The following is an 18,039-nucleotide window of genomic DNA, read 5'->3' on the forward strand; positions in this document are numbered from 1 at the left end:
CGCCAAGCGTCAATCAGCCCCCAGTTCTTTTGCCAGGTCATGAATGAACGGGCCGTTCTCACCAGTGGTGAATCATGTAGTGGTGGATGTGATCTGTCCAGGGTAGGGTCCCCCACACAATTAAAGTCCCCCCCACCCAGTATGACCAAGGCTTGCAAGTAAGGGGCCAGTGAGCCTGATATGTTTGCGAATAATTCTCCCTGGTCTGTGTTGGGCACATATACGTTAATTAGTGCCAGGTCATTACCTTCCAGTCTGCCCCTGACTGCTACAAATCTACCCTCAGGTTCTACTAGGCTATCTAACATCTGGAATGGGACCCCCGCACAAATCCAAATTAGTGTTCCCCTCGCAAATGCAGAAAAGGAGGTAAAGTATGCCTGACCTCGCCATCTCTTTTGCAATGCCTTCCCCTCTGCTTGGGTCTAGTGTGTTTCCTGAAGCATTGCTATCTGAATTCCCCTCCGTTGTAAATATGATTATTTTTTATAACAGCCCAACTCCCCATCCCCAGGACAAAAGTAGGAACGTCTCTCGCCCAAACCAAAGATAAGCTATAATCCAATGTGTCAAATAGGGGGGAGTGCTCTTATCTCAAATCTAAGGTCCACTGCGACACCATCTCCCCGTCCCGGGGCAGGTAGTATACTGGATCAACATTGTTCCTGTTTTTCTGCATGTTCAGTTATTGTTATACAGTAGGGCCCAGAGATGATCTCAGATTAGCTCTTCGACGTCTCATTGGCTGTAACATCCTCTCAATTTTGGGCCTTGCTATTTTCAATAATCTGGTTCAGACAGCGTCTCCTCAAATGATGCAGTCTGATGTGCCAGCTGTCACACTGGGGCCAACTTTATCCAGCGAGCGTGATAGATCCGGTTCTAGCTCAGATCCTGACAATTCGGGTTCCTCTTGCGTCGGTTTATAGGAGTCCGGGTCTGGGCTCCCAAAGGAGACAGCTGCCTCCATCACTTTTTGTCTCTCCTTCAATATTTCGGATGGAGATGGGCTACCCATTCTGCTGGTTCTACTGCGGTTGACTTTCTTCCGCCGTTCTGACTGGGAGGTCCCAGAGCTCTGTAATTGTTCTTCCTGGGATTGTGTGTCAATCCATTGCCAGGTTTCTTCGGCTGTATGCCCGCTTTGGTCACCACTCTCAGTCTGGCCGGGAACATCATTCCATATTGAATCCCCATTTTGCGGAGTCTCTGTTTGGCATCCCTAAAGGAAGCTCTTTGTTTCTGTACCTCTTTGGAGAAGTCTGGGAAGATGCGGACTACTTGGTTATCTATTGTGTTGTCTCCTCTCTTCCTGCTCTGGTTCAGTATGAAGTCTCGATCCCTGTAGTGAAGCAATTGAGCTATTATTGGTTGTGGTGGGGCCCCCGGAGGGGGGGCGAGCCAGGACTCAATGTGCTCTCTCAATTGCAAAGAAGGGGGATAAACGATTCTCAGCCACCTCCTCTCTCAGCCAGCGCTCAAGAAACTCCACCAAGTTAGTTTTTTTTGCCTGCTCAGGTAATTCAATCACCCGAATATTGTTCCGGCGAGAACGGTTTTCTGCGTCTTCTGCACATAGTTCTAGTATTTGGATCCTTTTTTCCATTTGCCACGTTGTTTTGATGTTGTCTTTGATCTCGGGCCGTAGTTCCTCAAGTTGTTTGTCTGTGGCATTCACTCTCTCAGCCAGGCGACAATGATCATTCCTGAGTACCGTAAAATCAGAGGCCAGCGCGTCGATTTTCCCTTCCAGCGCGACCCGGGATGCCAAGATAGCTTGTAGGACATCTTGAAGAGTGGGGTCTCCTCCCCTCCCCTCTGGAGTGGGATCTAATAGATCTCCGAGATCTGCCATCTTTCTCGGGAGGGTCCACTTTTTGTTTCTAGTTCTTTTTTCTTGCCCGTCCTACCCATCCTGTTCATTTTTCAAGATAGACACTGTGTTAGGTTCTGTTCCAGATCAGTGGGAGCCCTTTCACATAAGGGGTCAGGCTTGTTCTGTTTACGGGATTGTTTCTCTCCTTATAGCCCCTTCCTTCTTCCCAAGCGCCTAGCAGTGGTCTCCACCAATTTTCGTCCTAACTCACCGCTCAGGTGTTCAGTATTTCATTCTAGGGGTCGTTCTGCTCCAATGGGGCTTCAGTTCTGCCCCGCTCGATCTCTCCCACAGTCATCAACAGGGCCGCTTTCCTTCCTCTTTTACTTTCCTTTCCTGGAGGAAGATGCACCCCTGGGAGGGGTGCCGGGTCTTAATAGTTCTAGTGACTTTCCCCTCGTATCTCCGAAGGGGTTAGGTCTTTTGTGCACCTCTTATCGTAAGTTTTCAAAGTATTTACCAGATGGTCGAAGCTATAGCTGGGGTTCCCTCAGTTGGACGCCGCTTGGAATGCGGCCTTTACACTCCGTTCAACTCAGTTTGTGTCCCCCTGGCCTTTGTTCCATTTGGGTTCAGATCAAATCAAAGTAGGGGCTTTTCAGGTTTGGTTGCGCTCCTCAGATTTGGGCTCAGCAAGTCCCTGGGCGTCCTGCTGCCCCTGCGCCGTTCCCCCCGGCCGATCCTGAGGCTCTGGCGGTCCCTGAACTCACCGCTTTGGAGCCGGGTCATCCGCGCGATCTCTGCCACGTCAGCGAGGTTTCAGCGCAGTGGCAAAAATGGCGCCGCCATCTTGGATCACTCGCGGCTCCGCGCCGTTCGAAATATCTGCCTCAAAAGCCGGTCCCTGGGGCTAAAAGCGCGCCTGCAGCACTGCCGCTGGACACTCCACTGCCAGCTGGTTTGTAGGGCCCATGCAGGTCAGGATCTCCCGGGACGGGGAGAGAAGGACGGGAGCCTCACAGGATGCCTGCTACCGTCATGGCACCCAGCCACGCCCCCACCACTGGGCTAGCCCATGGGCTTTCAGAAGGCTCAATCAGTCCCAGATCTAACATTTTCTAAACCTCTTGTTTTATGCAGTCCCTGACATGGTTAGGCTGCCTATAAATCTTACTTTTGACAGGCAAGCTGTCTCCAATGTTGATTGTGTGCTCACACCAGGTAGTTGTACCTGGGATCAGTGAGAAGAGGTCAGAGAATTGGCCTAGGAGATTTATACAGTTGTCCTTCTGCTCAGCAGTAAGGCAATCTGCAAGCACCACTCCCTCCACTAAGCCATCAGCTTCAGTGGTGGAGAAGAGGTCAGGGAGAGGGTAATTTTCTTCTTGCTGTCCCTCATCAGAGGCCATGAGCAGGGTTAAGTCGGCCCTGTCATAGTAAGGTTTGAGGCGCTTGACATGGAGCAACCTAAGGGGACTCCTGGCAGTGCCCAGGTCTACCAAATAGGTGATCTCACCTTTCTTTTCAGCAATTAGATGGGGTCCACTCCATTTGTCCTGGAGTGCTCTTGGGGCCACAGGCTCCAATACCCACACATTCTGCCCTGGGTGGTACTGGGTTAGGACAGCCTTCTGGTCATGCCATTGCTTTTGGAGCTCTTGGCTGGCCTGAAGGTTTTTACTGGCATTTTTCATGTACTCAGCCATTCTGGGTCTTAGGCCAAGTACATAGTCCACAATGTCTTGCTTTGGAGCTTTTAAAGGTTGTTCCCAACCCTCCTTCACAAGAGAAAGGGGACCTCTTACAGGGTGCCCAAAGAGGAGTTGAATGGGGCTAAAGCCTACTCCTTTTTGGGGTACCTCCCTATAAGCAAAAAGGAGGCATGGCAAGAGGACATCCCATCTCCTTCTGAGTTTTTCAGGGAGTCCCATGATCATGCCTTTGAGAGTTTTATTAAATCTCTCAAACAGAACATTTGTCTGTGGATGATAAGGAGTAGTGAACTTGTATGTTACACCACACTCCTTCCACATAGCTTTGAGGTATGCAGACATGGAGTTACTACCTCTGTCTGACACCACTTCCTTAGGGAAACCCACTCTGGAAAAGATTCCCAGGAGGGCTTTTGCCACTGCAGAAGCTGTAGTGGTCCTTAAGGAAATTGCTTCAGGATACCTAGTGGCATGGTCCACTACCACAAGGATAAACCTATTGCCTGAAGCTGTTGGAGGGCCAAGGGGGCAAACTATGTCAACCCATACCCTTTCAAAGGGCACCCCAACCACTGGGAGTGGAATTAAGGGGGCCTTAAGTGTGCCACCAGTTTTGCCACTGGCTTGGCAGGTCACACAGGAGCGACAAAACTCCTTAGTGTCCTCTGACATGTGAGGCCAGTGAAGCAATGGAACAAGTCTGTCCCAAGTTTTACCCTGGCCCAAATGCCCAGCCAAAGGAATATTGTGTGCCAAGGTCAGAAGAAACTATCTATACTGCAAAGGGATAACCAATCTCCTGGCAGCTCCTTTTCCTCAAAAGGGGAATCTTCTGGAGCGGGAGAGATAGTGGGAAAGGATTTATCCTTCCTACCCCTAGCCTTTGGAAGCACTTGGTCCATTGTTCCAGGATCCAAGCTTCCCTACCCTCTTTGCTTCTGGGCCAGAGCCCTTGTGAGAGCAAAGATATGCGCTGGAATGCCCAGCATTGCTGCATGAGCCTCCAACTCCACTTCAGCCCAAGCTGATGTCTCCAAATCATTGCCTAGTAAGCAATCCACAGGTAAATCAGTGGCTACCACAACTTTCTTTGGACCAGTACCCCCCCACAGTTGAGATTCACAACAGCCATGTGGTGGCTAAGCGTGTTGTTATGAGCATCAGTCACTTGGTACTGCTGACCAAGTAGGTGTTGATCAGGGTGAACCAGTTTCTCAATCCCCATAGTGACACTGGCACCTGTGTCCCTGTAGGCCTCAACCTCAACACCATTTATTAGGGGAAGTTGTTTGTACTTGCCCATATTAAGAAGAAAAGCAACCAAGGTGGCAAAGTCAATGCCACCATCAGAGACTAAAGCAGCCTCTGTGGTCTCCCTAACAAGACCAACCCCAACTACATTACTAATGATGAGCCCAGCTACACCCTTTGATTGGCTGTTTGTAGTGGACTTTCCATCACCACTGCTATTACTAGGGACACTAGAGGACGCAGTTGGGGTTGGGGTTGGGGTTGGGGTTGTGGTTGTGGTAGTGGGAGCCTTGGTGTTTTCTTTGGACAAGTGGAATCACTTGCACAGTGGCCTTTACTCTTACATAAATAACACCATGGCTTCTTATGATTGTTAGAAGAGGATTTGGACCCACATCCCCCAGAGCATTTTTGTGTGCCTGATGAAAACTCAGAATGTTTTTATCTTTGTCCCCACCCTTGTCAGAAGACTTACCATCCTTCTTCTTGCCATTCTTGTTACCACAAACTCTACTGCCATGTAACCACCCTTCCAAGGCCTTCACTGAACAGTCTACAAAGTCTGTCCAGTCTTGAGAGGACTCTTTTCTGGTATCTCCAAACTTTATCCTGTATTGTTCAGTGGTTAAGACAAATCCACCTAAGAGTGCATCCTTCAAAACTTTGTAGTTATTGGCATCTCTTTCTCTGATAGTAAGGAGCCTATCCCTGATAGTAAGGAGCCTATCCCTGCCCTTTCCAGTGAATGATAACCACAAGACAGCAGCCCACTGCCTTTGAGGGACCAAATGTTCCATACAGGCCCTCTCAAGTGCAGCAAACTACTTGTTGATGTCATCCCCCTCCTTGTAAGGAGGGACAATTTTGTGCAGGTTCCTAGAATCTTATCCTCCTACAGGATTACTATCAATAACACTGCTGCTGCCACCATGGGGAACTAACCCCAACTTCTGTCTCTCCCTCTCTACATCTAGAGATTCTCTGTCTAAGGCCAACTGCTGCTGTCTCAGCTTCAGTCTGACCTCTTCCAACCTCAGCTTTCTGAGTTCCCTGTCTAGGGTGTTATCCTCAGGGTGGGAGGCTTGGGAATCCTGAGACACAGAGGAAATATGGGAATGTGCAGAAGTGGACCTGTCTCTGACTATCTGAATCCTGGTTACCTGGACTTTTGGAGTGAAAGGTGCCCTACCAGTGTGTGACCCCCCTCCCACTACCAGTATCACTAGGTGGTTTGTCAGGTGACAGGTCTTTGGAGGAACCCTCCCCACAGTCCTCAGGGCCCTCCCCTGATTCTCGCTGGGTACCCCCCTCCTCTACCTACTGATCCTGGGATGGGTCAGACTAGTTCTGGTCACTTTCTAGGAGAAGGCTAAGGAGAAGATATTTGGTAGGGTGCTTACCCATACTTAAACCTCTTTCTATGCAGAAACCCCTCAAACTTTTAAAGTTTAAAATACCATAATTTGCCTGGACAAATGTGGGGGTGGTCTCTACCACAGACATAGTTGTAAGAAAGAGTTTAAGATAGAGAGAAAACAGTTTGAGAAACTTTTAAAGACAAGAGAAAACTTTTGAAAACTTTTGAAAACTTTTGAAAACGTTTTAGAAATTTTTTACAAAGTTTTTAGAAAGAAAGTTAAACTGTTTAGGTTAAATGTGTATATTCTGAAGTATGTGGAATATGTTTTTCTTATGAAAAGCACCAATGACAAAGTGGTAAAGCAGTTACAAGTACTTATCCCACTGCTGCTACCAATGTAGGAGACTGGCCTCGCTTATAGTGGTTACCTGATTGTACTTACACCTAGGGGCCAGGTCCAGTTATCACTTATTGGTAGAATAGTAGTATTCTAGCAGCTTAGGCTGATAGAAGTAGCTATAGCAGAGCAGCTTAGGCTGAACTAGGAGACACGCAAAGCTCCTACTATACCACTTATATCATGTAGCCCTATATCATAAGAATCACAATACTCAGAGTTACTAAAATTAAAGGTACTTTATTTTAGTGAAATGTGCCAAAAATATCAGAGGATATACTCCCTTAGGAGGTAAGTAAAATACACAAAATATACACACAAACCAAAATCAGGTAATTAAACAGTTAGAAAAGTAGTGCAACCACTGTAGAATACAATAGGATGCAATAGGCCTAGGGACAACACAAACCACATACTAAGAAAGTTGAATGCGAACCACTTAGGGACCCTGGCCTAGTGTAGTGTGTAGAGGGTCACTGGGAGTGTAAGAAAACACTAAGGGTGTCCAAGATACCCCACCCCAAGACCCTGAAAAGTAGGAGTAAACCGACCCTACTTCCCCAGAAAGACACTAAAACCGGGATAGGAGATTCTGCAAAGACCACAATTGACTGCAAAGCACTGAAGACGGATTCCTGGAGCTGAGGACCTGTAAAGGAAGGGGACCAAGTCCTTGAGTCACAAAAGTGTCCGGGGGGGCAGGAGCCCACTAAACCCCAGATAAAGGTGCAAAATAGCTGCCTCTGGGTGGAAGAAGCTGAAGTTTCGCAACAACAGAAGGTGCCGGGACCTTCTCCTTTGCACAGAAGATGTCCCACGGTGTGCTGAAGCATGCAGAGTTGATTCCTTGGAGAAAAACTGCAAACAAGCCTTGCTAGCTGCAAAAGTCGTGGTTGAAGAAAAAGGGTGCTGCCTGGGCCCAGGAAGGACCAGGAAGACGCCACTTGGAAGCGGAGACATAGGGGGCCCTCAGCAATACAGAGAGCCCACGTACAAGAAGGCAGCACCCGCAGAAGTACTTGAACACAGGTTCAAGTAAACTGAGCAAGGCTGCCGTCTCAACACTACAAAGGAGGGTCCCACAAAGCCGGTGGTCAACTCAGCGAGTTGAGCAATGCAGGACGGAGTGCCGGGGACCTGGGGTGGGCTGTGCATGAAGGAATCCTTGCAAAACTGCACAGAAGCCCTAGCAGCTGCAGTTCACACAGTACACAGGATTACTGTCTGGTGAGGGGAGGCAAGGACTTACCTCCACCAAATTTGGACAGATGGACCACTGGACTGTCAGGATCACTTGGATGCAGCACTTGTGTTCCAGGGACCACGCACGTTACGAGGAGAGGGGACCCAGAGGACCGCCGAAGCAGAAGTTTGGTGCCTGCGGTAGCAGGGGGAAGACTCTGTCAACCCACAGGAGATTTCTTCAAACAGTCAAGAAAGCCGGCAGGATTAGGCGTTACAATGTCGCTGGTAGTCTTCTTGCTACTTTGTTGCAGTTTTGCAGGCGTCCTGGAGCAGTCAGCAGTCGATCCTTGGCAGAAGTCGAAGAGGGAGATGCAGAGGAACTCTGGTGAGCTCTTGCATTCGTTATTTGAGGAATAGCCCACAGGAGAGACCCTAAGTAGCCCTGAGAGGAGGATTGGCCACCTAGAGAGGTAAGCACCTATCAGGAGGAGTCTCTGACATCACCTGCTGGCACTGGCCACTCAGAGGTCTCCATTGTGCCCTCACACCTCTGGATTCAAGATGGCAGAGGTCTGGGACACACTGGAGGAGCTCTGGTCACCACCCCTGGGGTGGTGATGGAGAGGGGAGTGGTCACTCCCCTTTCCTTTGTCCAGTTTCGCGCCAGAGCAGGGGTTTGGCGATCCCTGAACTTTATTAGACTTGGTTATGCAAGAAGGCCACCATATGTGCCCTTCAAAGCATTTCCAGAGGCTGGGGGAAGCTACTCCTCCCCAGCCCTCAACACCTATTTCCAAAGGGAGAGGGTGTAACACCCTCTCTCAGAGGAAATTCTTTGTTCTCCCTTCCTGGGACTGAGCTGCCCAGACCCCAGGAAGGCAGAAGCCTGTTTGTGGGTTGGCAGCAGCGGTAGCTGCAGAGAAAACCCCAGTGAGCTGGTTTGCAGAATCCGGGGTCCATTGTGGAGCCCCGGGATGCATGGGATTGGCACCCCAATACCAGAGTTGGCATGGGGGAACAATTCCTTGATCTTAGACATGTTACATGGCCATATTCAGAGTTACCATTGTGAAGCTACATATATATATATTGACCTATATGTAGTGCACGCGTGTAATTATGTCCCCGCACTCACAAAGTCCGGAAAAATTGCCCTGAACTATGTGGGGGCAGCTTGGCTAGTGCCAGGGTGCCCTCACGCTTAGTAACTTTGCACCTAACCTTCATCAAGTGAAGGTTAGACATATAGGTGACTTATAAGTTACTTAAGTGCAGTGGTAAATGGCTTTGAAATAAGGTGGACGTTATTTCACTCAGGCTGCACTGGTAGGCCTGTGTAAGATTTGTCTGAGCTCCCTATGGGTGGCAAAATAAATGCTGCAGCCTATAGGGATCTCCTGGAACCCCAATTCCCTGGGTACCTAAGCACCATATACTAGGGAATTATAAGGGTGTTCCAGTGTGTCAATTGAAATTGGTAAAAGTGGTCGCTAGCCTACAGTGACCATTTCAAAGGCAGGGAGAGCATAAGCACTGAGGTTCTGATTAGCAGAGCCTCAGTGACACAGTTAGTCACTACACAGGATTACACATACAGGCCACAAACTATGAGTACTGGGGTCCTGGCTAGCAGGATCCCAGTGAGACAGGCAAAAACAAACTGACATACTTGTAAAAATGGGGGTAACATGCCAGGCAAAATGGTACTTTCCTAAAGTTAAGTAGCGCGCTCAACAAATAACTGCTTGATTGATTGATTGATTGCTTGAGTCTGGCTTGTAGGCATAGCTATCACAGAAGTATTGGATGCATATTCTTGAATCTTTGTGACTAACTGTGTTTTACTCTAAGCTCATTGTATTCCATCATTACTTTGCTTGTTTGTGCCATAGGAACAAGGCTCATCAATGTGTAAACCAGCAGTGGTCCATTGTAAAAGAAAGAGTCCAATCTAACTGCTCAAGGAGGGCAAAGACAAGAATTGGCTATGTTGGCATCGTCAGTTCTCCTCAGGGGATATTCTTGAATCGTGTACAAAAACAAGGTATACACAGTTCCACAACGTAAGTATAATCAGGAGAACCACATTGGGTCCTGATCTAAGGAAAAGATCGTAAAAAAGAGAGAAGAAAGAAGGAAGAAAGCCAGGTCCCTGGAAAATTAATTATTTTGGAACAAGAGCCCTCACTCACCAAAGGTGACATGCTTCATCCTCGGGCTTTGCTCCACGTCAGGCCGGCGCTGCAATGCCTGACGGGCCCCTCAAGGGGGGCTCTTTGCCGGAGATCTTTTGAGATATATGCCCGGTTTAGAAAGAATAGGGTATAGGATTGGAAAAATTCTATTTAAAAATAACTAGAGGTTAGGCAAATTTTATTAAATAATCCAACCACTGTCATGATTAAAACCAAAGAGCGGGGAGAGAAAAGAACAAGGTCTACGCTCCCCAAAAAATTATTCACTTCCTCACTCAATTTGAGGTTAGGAATTGTACGCACAGGATCCCCTGTACGATTCACCAGAAGGTCAACATGTTTCTCGCTATTGATGTCCTATGGATCTAACGCGATTCTTCAGGACCTAAACTACCTAATCCTATGTGTAAATATAACCTATACTAAGGAATATTAGTACAATGCAGGGACCTGAAATGAGAAGAATAACAAACAAAAAGAACAACACATTATTCACATGCACAATATCAACAGCAATGTGCTCTGTGCAAATCCACACATAGGTGAAGTATGCCCACTGTGGATCAACGTGTAAATCAATGTGAAAATAATGATGAAATAAATGCTTACCCTCCTCATACTAGTGGATGGGCCGCATCAGGTAAAGCACCAAGTAACGGAGGTCCTACTGAGCTAAATGCGTGAGTTCAATTATCAGATTGTATTTAGGGAGAAAGACAAAAACAGTAATACCGGGAAGTTGAGGGATATAGCGTTTGCCAAACATTCAAGTGTCCCATAATCAAATGTAGCAGGATGTTACACATATTCCGACTGACCAGGTTTTTAAAGTTCACTTAGCTGAGAAAACATCAAATAAACGTAAAATACGTGGTGTGCTGATTGCAGATGTTAACAGCATATATAAGGAATGTCATAGACACATATATGTATAAATATATATAACGTGCTCAAAAACGCTGTAGCCAAGTATGCAGCGGCGGTGTCTAAACACGAGTGTTCGTGGTGGGAAATGCGTGTAAACAACAAAGGACCAAATCAAAGGGTATATAACTGCCTTTTCCCAAAGTAACGTGAAATGATCCTAAGGATTCCCATCTAAACACCCAACAATATTACCATCCACTTACTTGGGACCTGTCCGAAGTTTGCGGCATCACCTGCCCCGTCTCGGTGTTCCTGGAATAGGAAAGAGCACCCGGTAGGCTGGGCTATATATCTTCAAGCCTCAGCATGGAAAGAGGACAAAAATCGCGGCCATCTTGTGTTAGGTCCAGCAGTGGGATAGAAATTAAAGAGGGACTCCAACATGTAAGCCCCAAAAAAAGGAAGAAGGGGGTCGGCCATCTTAGTGTTACAGAAAACCAATTTAAAAGACACAGAACTAAGGCTCAAATATATGTGTCGGAAAAAGAATGGGATTAAGAGGCAAATTGCTCAGACTTAAATAAGCATAAAATCTATGGAAAGAGATGGAATAGCCACAACCAGTAGTGAGTGTACTTAAACCTGGTCAAGAGATTCCTTAATCATGATCGATGCACAAAGTCTGTCCATGGTATGTCATCATTAAGTCCTATAATATGTGTCTTAAGTCGATAGACCCAACGTTGCTCTTTTTCAAAAAGGCGGTTTGTGGATTCTCTTTGGTCTCTGATGGTCTCAAGTATAACCCATCTGAGATCATTAGGGGTGTGATGTAAATCAATGTAATGTTTTGTCAATTTTGTGGAGGACCTCTGACATCTAATAGTACTGCGATGTTCATTTATCCGAATCTTGATCATCCTAGTGGTCATCCCTATGTATCGTAGTTTACACGGGCAAGTGATCATGTAGATACAATTCTTAGTACGGCAATTGGTATGTATCCTTAACTGCCAGGTATAGGGTTCTCCCAAATCTAATTCTTGGGTGGTAGTGGTAAGTGAGCAAACATTACACCCACCACAAGGATGATGTCCTCTGACCCCCAGCCAACGTGTCTTTATCAATTCTCTAGGTTTTGGCACAACAGGTCTGGTATGGACTAGTAAATCTCTAATGTTTTGAGTTCTTTTGAAAGCAAAAAGAGGTCGTTCTAGGGATTCTCCCGAACTGTTCAGGATACTCCAGTGTCTCAAAATGACCTTCTTGAAACGTTTACTCAGAGGAGTAAAGGTAGTGACACATGTCAGTCTGGTTTGTGGTTCTCGGACATTGGTGGCTAGCAATGTATCCCTTGGGATATTCTTAGTTCTCTTCTTAGCCTGTTTTATAACAGAGTTGGGATAGTTCCGCTCTTTAAGTTTTTGACTTTTTGCTTTCAAAAGAACTCAAAACATTAGAGATTTACTAGTCCATACCAGACCTGTTGTGCCAAAACCTAGAGAATTGATAAAGACACGTTGCTGCTGTGCATTGCGTAGCTGAAGAATCCAAATACTGTGTCATATCTACAAGGATGAGGTGTATTGCATTTCTCTCTCCCAGTGCTGGTGCATGCTTCGTTGCAATATGAAGGGGACCTTTCTAGTACCAAAAATATGCTTTAATGTTTTCTCTACTTTGTATGTCTGCCGTACAGTGGAACATATATACAAAGTTTTAAATTTTTTGAGAAAACTCTGGAAACTCCGGAAAGTTTTGGAACAGATCTCTGTCTTCCTATGTTAGTAGAGCTGCGTCAGAACCCTTGGGGGGGTTGCATGGGAGCGTCCTTATGCCACTCATGGAACACCCCCCTTAATGCACAGTAGTGCTATTCTGTGTTACTTTATGCAACTTTCCAATGCAAATCAGGATTTGCATTTGAAAGTAAATCCCAACATCAGAACATTTTGTGCTGGTTTGTGTCACGTTTGCGATGAAACCTGCCTGAAAGTGTTGATAAGTTTAATCTGAGGGATGGTGTTCCCTCCTTGGGTGGGGTATGGTTTGTGTGAGGTTAACTGGACTTAGGTTATGTGGTCAGTGAAAGTGAGCGAGAGGCTTAAATGTGTGGGTGTCGACAGTGAAAAATTGGTGAGTGGATTTTGTTCAGTACACAGTTCTGTGGGTACCTGGGGAGGGGTCAGTGAGGGAGTTCTGGCACTGAGCTCTCCCTTCCTGGGAATACCAGGGGAAAGCTAACTGGTTCTATGTAAGCTTCAGACTGAGTCTCTCCACTTGCAAACAAGCATTGTCAAAGCCAATAGGTATTGCTTCTCTGTTATGCATGCTTGCCTACGAAATGATCTTGGAGACATTTGTTTTATTTACTTATCCAAGATGGATGAGTAAATGAAAATAAAAAATAGAAGTGGTGCAAAAGTGCATGTAAGGCGGGTGGCCGGTGGCAACTTTCTGCTTGGTCCTCTGCAAAAAATGAAAAAATACTTTTTAAAAAGACCGTAGATGTTTGGAGGGGTCAGCGACGGGAGGCGGGAGGGGGAGACAGGGCAGCAACGGGAGGATGAGAGGGGCAGAAAAGGGGAGGGAGAAGTAACAGTGGAGCGGAAGCACTCTAGAGTGAGTGCAGCATGGAGGAGGGTGTGGGAGAAGGACATGTGGGTCAGGGCAGAAGGGGGAGAGGAGTTCAGAAAGGAAGAGCTGGAGAACATATGCACCATCATGGAGTGCCTAAGCAAGACGAAAAAAGTAGTGCCTGAAAAGGAAGCAATGGAAGGACACTAGTAATGAAGCAATGCACCAGGGGTGGGACATTCCAAAGAAAAGGAACGAAAAGGCCACAGAAACTGACTAATAAAGAGTCAGCATATGAGAGAGTGACATGAAAGCCAACCAGTGGCAGGCACTGGGTGGCTCTGAGCCCGCCCTATATTGAGATAGGTCTGTGTGGAACTGGACAGGTTGTGCTGTGTAACACGTGAGAGCTGAAAACATCTTTTGTCAAAAATACCTTCCGTGCTGTCACCCCTGGAAAGTCTAATAACCCAGAGGTTAGAAAGAAGATACTGGTCACTTACCGTAGACTCTGAGCTGTACCGTGGGGTCCTGCAGCCCCCCTAGGTCTGTGTTCATCTGCACGGTGTAGCTCCCGGTGTAATTCACCTGCACATCTCTGATCCGCAGGGACCCGTCCGGGAGCGCTGTCTCTCTGCCGGTGTATCTAGGACCAGGGGTAGGAGGGCCGCTGCCAAAGACATTCAGGATGCTTTCATTTGCGTTTGCCTTTCCACCCCTGTACCAGATAAAGTACTGTAACCGTCCTCTGTACCCCACAGACAGGGTGACGGTCTCCCCCACCGCCGCGGTCACCACATCTGGAGAGACTGACAGCTGCGCCGCTGACCACCGGAGCAATGACGTCATCAAGACTGGAAGAGAACAGGAGAACCACAGCATTAGAGGCTTCCGAGAGTGGCAGCCACAGCTGGTCACCATGATGAACCTTAAGAATATAACAAGTTCACAGACAGCCTGAGGGTGTCCCCAGAGGGGAGGAGGTTCATAGGGTGTGGTCTGAGGGTACAGGGGTACAAGTGATCACCAGAGAGAGGACGTGGGCGTGCAGTGTCAGGAAAGGTCTGGTCTGTGGTCTGCATTGTAGCGCTGTGAGGTCGTCTCCATGCACCTTGTCCTCCTGGTCACAGGGCCTCTGTTTAAGCCTCTGCCGTTGCAGACCTTTCCTATAAGTATCTGCAGCCTCAGTCACTATTTTTCAAACATAAGTGCGGGCGCCAAAGTGTTTCTGCCGAAAGCCTGGTTGATGTATATCAGGGCTGCGCAGACTTGAGCTCACCTCACGCCTCTTTCTTCCACCACCTACACTCCCTGCCCCTTTACCCCACTCTTCTTGGCGCATTTCACCCTTTGTCACTGTTCCTTTCTCTCACCCCCTTCCTGGTCCCCTTTCGGACTCCTCTCTGGCGCTGGGTCGGAGTCAGATGCTGAACTATAAGCCCCGCCCCATAGATCAGTGCTGGGCCACCACCAGCGACCACTGGGACAGATAAACAAACCACTGCCACAGCGCCAGCTTTCCACCAGCCTTGTTAGTGTGAACTGAGACAAGGAGTGACTTACGCACTAGAAGTTGGCTGCACTAAGGGGTGCTATTTACCACACATGTCCCCTGCCGCCCAATGAAACAGTTCACAGCTCTCTGCTTTATGCACAGACGGGCATACTTACAAGCCGCTTGAGCTCCATCACTTTGTGTGACACACCGGCGCCACAGGCTGCAGACCCACATGTAGGAGGCCACACAAAGCCACTTTGCGTGGCTTTGCATTGCCTTACTCTCTGTCAGAAAGGCGTTCCATGTGCGTTGCTTTGGGTGTTCCCACACAACACCCTGGATATTCACACATTCCTAAATTTACAAACTTTATAAACCTGGGAATGTGTCAAAATCCACCTACTCCCAGGGGAGGCGTAAAGAGGAGAAATAGCTTTACTTCTCTTTGTTTTGTCCTCTTTCCATGTGTGCAGCATTCTGCGGCACATAGAAGGAGGAGACCACCTCCATTGATTGTTTTGGTGCGAGATCCCTTCCTGCACAAAAACAATCATCCCTGCATTGCAGACACACTTCCCCCATGCTGCAAGGGTGCCTGCATTGGTGCTAAGCAGTGAATGTGTGCCCCCGCAGGGGAAGAGGGCCGGAATGCGCTGTATCTTGTACATATGATGCATTCCTGCCCTTTTCTTTTGATGCAGGGCAGCGCAGCAAAGTGACTTTCAGTGTTGTCCTGCATCGAAAAGTAGCAAATAAGCTGAACAGTGTTCTTTGGAGCAGACTCATCACCTCACTGCCAGCGCTCAGCTCATCACAACTCCCTGAGGAATGTGCTCCCAAACTCCCAGGGTGTATTCTCTGTTCTCTTTGTCACGTGCTTTGTCAGAAGGCTGACCTGGATGCTTCCTCTTTTCTTCTTCCCCTTTTTTATCCCTCTGCTTTTATTGTCCTAGCGCCAAGATATCTATGACTGCCCGTGGTGGGCGCACACAGATGAATTAAAAGGCAACCCTGAGACATTACCAGTGGTTGAGGTTAACATCACTTTAAACCTTTCCTCAGTGTGATACCCAAGGCCCCCTGTTCTTTGTACCCCTGGAACCGAGCTGCACCCGCCCATGGAGGCCCAGATGGCCTGGAAGAGGTTGGTGTTGGTCGCATCTTGTCTCAGAGGGGACCTGGCTTTGCAGGTCCAGCTGGACTCTTCCTACTGAGCAGGACCAAGGCTGATGCGCCTATGGCTGGTTCCTGTCTGAGGTCGCACAGTGGGTGGACACAATACAAACATAAATGACCTGAGATGAATTCACATGCCCCATTCATCGCGTTTTTGTTTTCTTTTGTTGCTGAACAAACACTTGACACATCTAAAAAAAAATACTATTCAATTCGTTACCCCAGGGTCACAGAATTATGAGTGGGCAGGATTGTTCAAAACTTTAGGCAAAACCCTATTTGCAGGTGTTGGAATTCCGCTTGGGCAGAGTTTAGCGCACCCGGTAATGGGGAAGTTTATTCGTTACTTATCAGCAAGTCAGACCTGCAGGAACCGAACAGGGGGACCCAGAGATCAGACTTTGATGCAAAGAGCCCTCGGTTTAGGCGCCATTTCTCATTCCCAACACTCGCGGACACGAGCTCTCAGGTTTTATTCTGTGCCTTGAGGTGACGGTCCCTCCGCAGCGCTTGTACTTACATCCAGGGCAGGGCATTCGCCAGGTGTGGAGTTACCTCTTATCCTGAATTTCTCAGAAAAATGAATGAGGAATAAGATATGGAATGGGTATTTCCCTTTATTTCTGGCTCTTTTTTCACAAATACATTTTACTAGTTTTTTGCCGAACAGTTGTCAGGGGAAAAATTGCATTTGTGAAACTCCACTTTGTACAGGGATCAGAATTAATATGTTACTCAAAATGTATTACATGCGAGAATTAGAGGAGGTATAGAGATCTCCACACTGGCATTATTCCACAGGTATATATCATGCAGTGCTGTTACAACAAACCACAGAGCAGTTCCATGGGAGTGCATTGTAGGTTTATGAAACACTAAAAACTTCTCAAATGACACCATTGACTATATCACTGACGACATCTAAACTACAACTAGCACATTTTAGTGTTTTTCTGTTTTTAAACATCGTTTCTTATCTTATTTCAACACCTAACTATACCATCAGTTTAACTCTCGTTTTTTCAGTGAATTTCTGGAGATATTTTTAACATTATCTAAAATGTTATTACCTTACCTAAGTACAGTTCTATTTTAATGTATGCGTTTTCAGTGAATTTCTGTGTATTTGGATCATCAACTTCAGCATAGGTCCAACTCCCTTGGGCAACCTGATGCCAGCCACCCGCAGGGTACCCAGGGAAGCAAAAGTTGAATGAAAAGTTTGGTTGCAGGTACCATGGTGCCAGCACCTGGTACTGAAACACCTCAGGGGGGTGCAGCAGTGAGACATTAGACATGTCATCACTGATGTCATGGAACACTCATGGCACGATGTCATGGAACATGTCATGAGTGATGTAACATGTGAGGTCACAAGCTGTGCAGGGGGGGACACAGGTTATAGTTAGCTCTGCCAAATGGTGACAGTGAATTTCTGTGTTTTTTTTCTTCAAAACATTATGTTGTCACTGACATATGTTGTCACTTTAACCTTTTTTTTTCCAGTGAATTTCTAAGGTTTTTTTTTAAACAAAATCAGATCTTTCTATCACACTTCACTAGAATGTCACTTTAAACTTTGGTATAGTTCACTGAATATCTAGGTTTTTTTTGTGCTTTTCTTTAACATTAGATCATTTTTAGTTATCGTACACTAACCCCCATCATGGCTTTGGCAATCAAACAACCCCAAGCAACTCTTGGCCCCAACAGCCCCATCCCATGGAGCCTAAAAATATATTATTTGGATAGGTGGCCTTATGATCCCCCTCCCTAAACCTTAAGAGCCCCCAAGGAAAACATCCTCTACTGTCAAATACATCAACATTAAGAGAGGGGTCATGCCCCCCCAGCCCGAATGGGTCCCGGTGACTCGAATCCCCCAAATAAATACTTTTTTATAGGGAATGGGTGCTTGTCCCCCTCCCTTCCCCAAGCCTGAAGACACCTTGGGGACCCAACCCAGAGGGACAAATACTCTCACATCAGAGGTGGTGGACATTGT

The 18,039-nt window shown here is 47.1% G+C and overlaps 1 protein-coding gene across 2 annotated transcripts in view; it reads right to left on the reverse strand.

Moving 5' to 3' along the window:
* Positions 1 to 18,039, reverse strand: part of LOC138246676 (carcinoembryonic antigen-related cell adhesion molecule 6-like) — a 167,489-nt gene that overhangs the window by 96,137 nt on the left and 53,313 nt on the right. For both annotated transcript variants that reach the window (XM_069201434.1, XM_069201435.1), the window contains exon 2: positions 13,864 to 14,214. In XM_069201434.1, the coding sequence (XP_069057535.1) occupies positions 13,864 to 14,214 (351 nt within the window). The remainder of the gene's footprint in view (positions 1 to 13,863; positions 14,215 to 18,039) is intronic.

Source organism: Pleurodeles waltl, chromosome 7, assembly GCF_031143425.1.
Source record: "Pleurodeles waltl isolate 20211129_DDA chromosome 7, aPleWal1.hap1.20221129, whole genome shotgun sequence".
In the NCBI taxonomy this organism is placed as follows: domain Eukaryota; kingdom Metazoa; phylum Chordata; class Amphibia; order Caudata; family Salamandridae; genus Pleurodeles; species Pleurodeles waltl.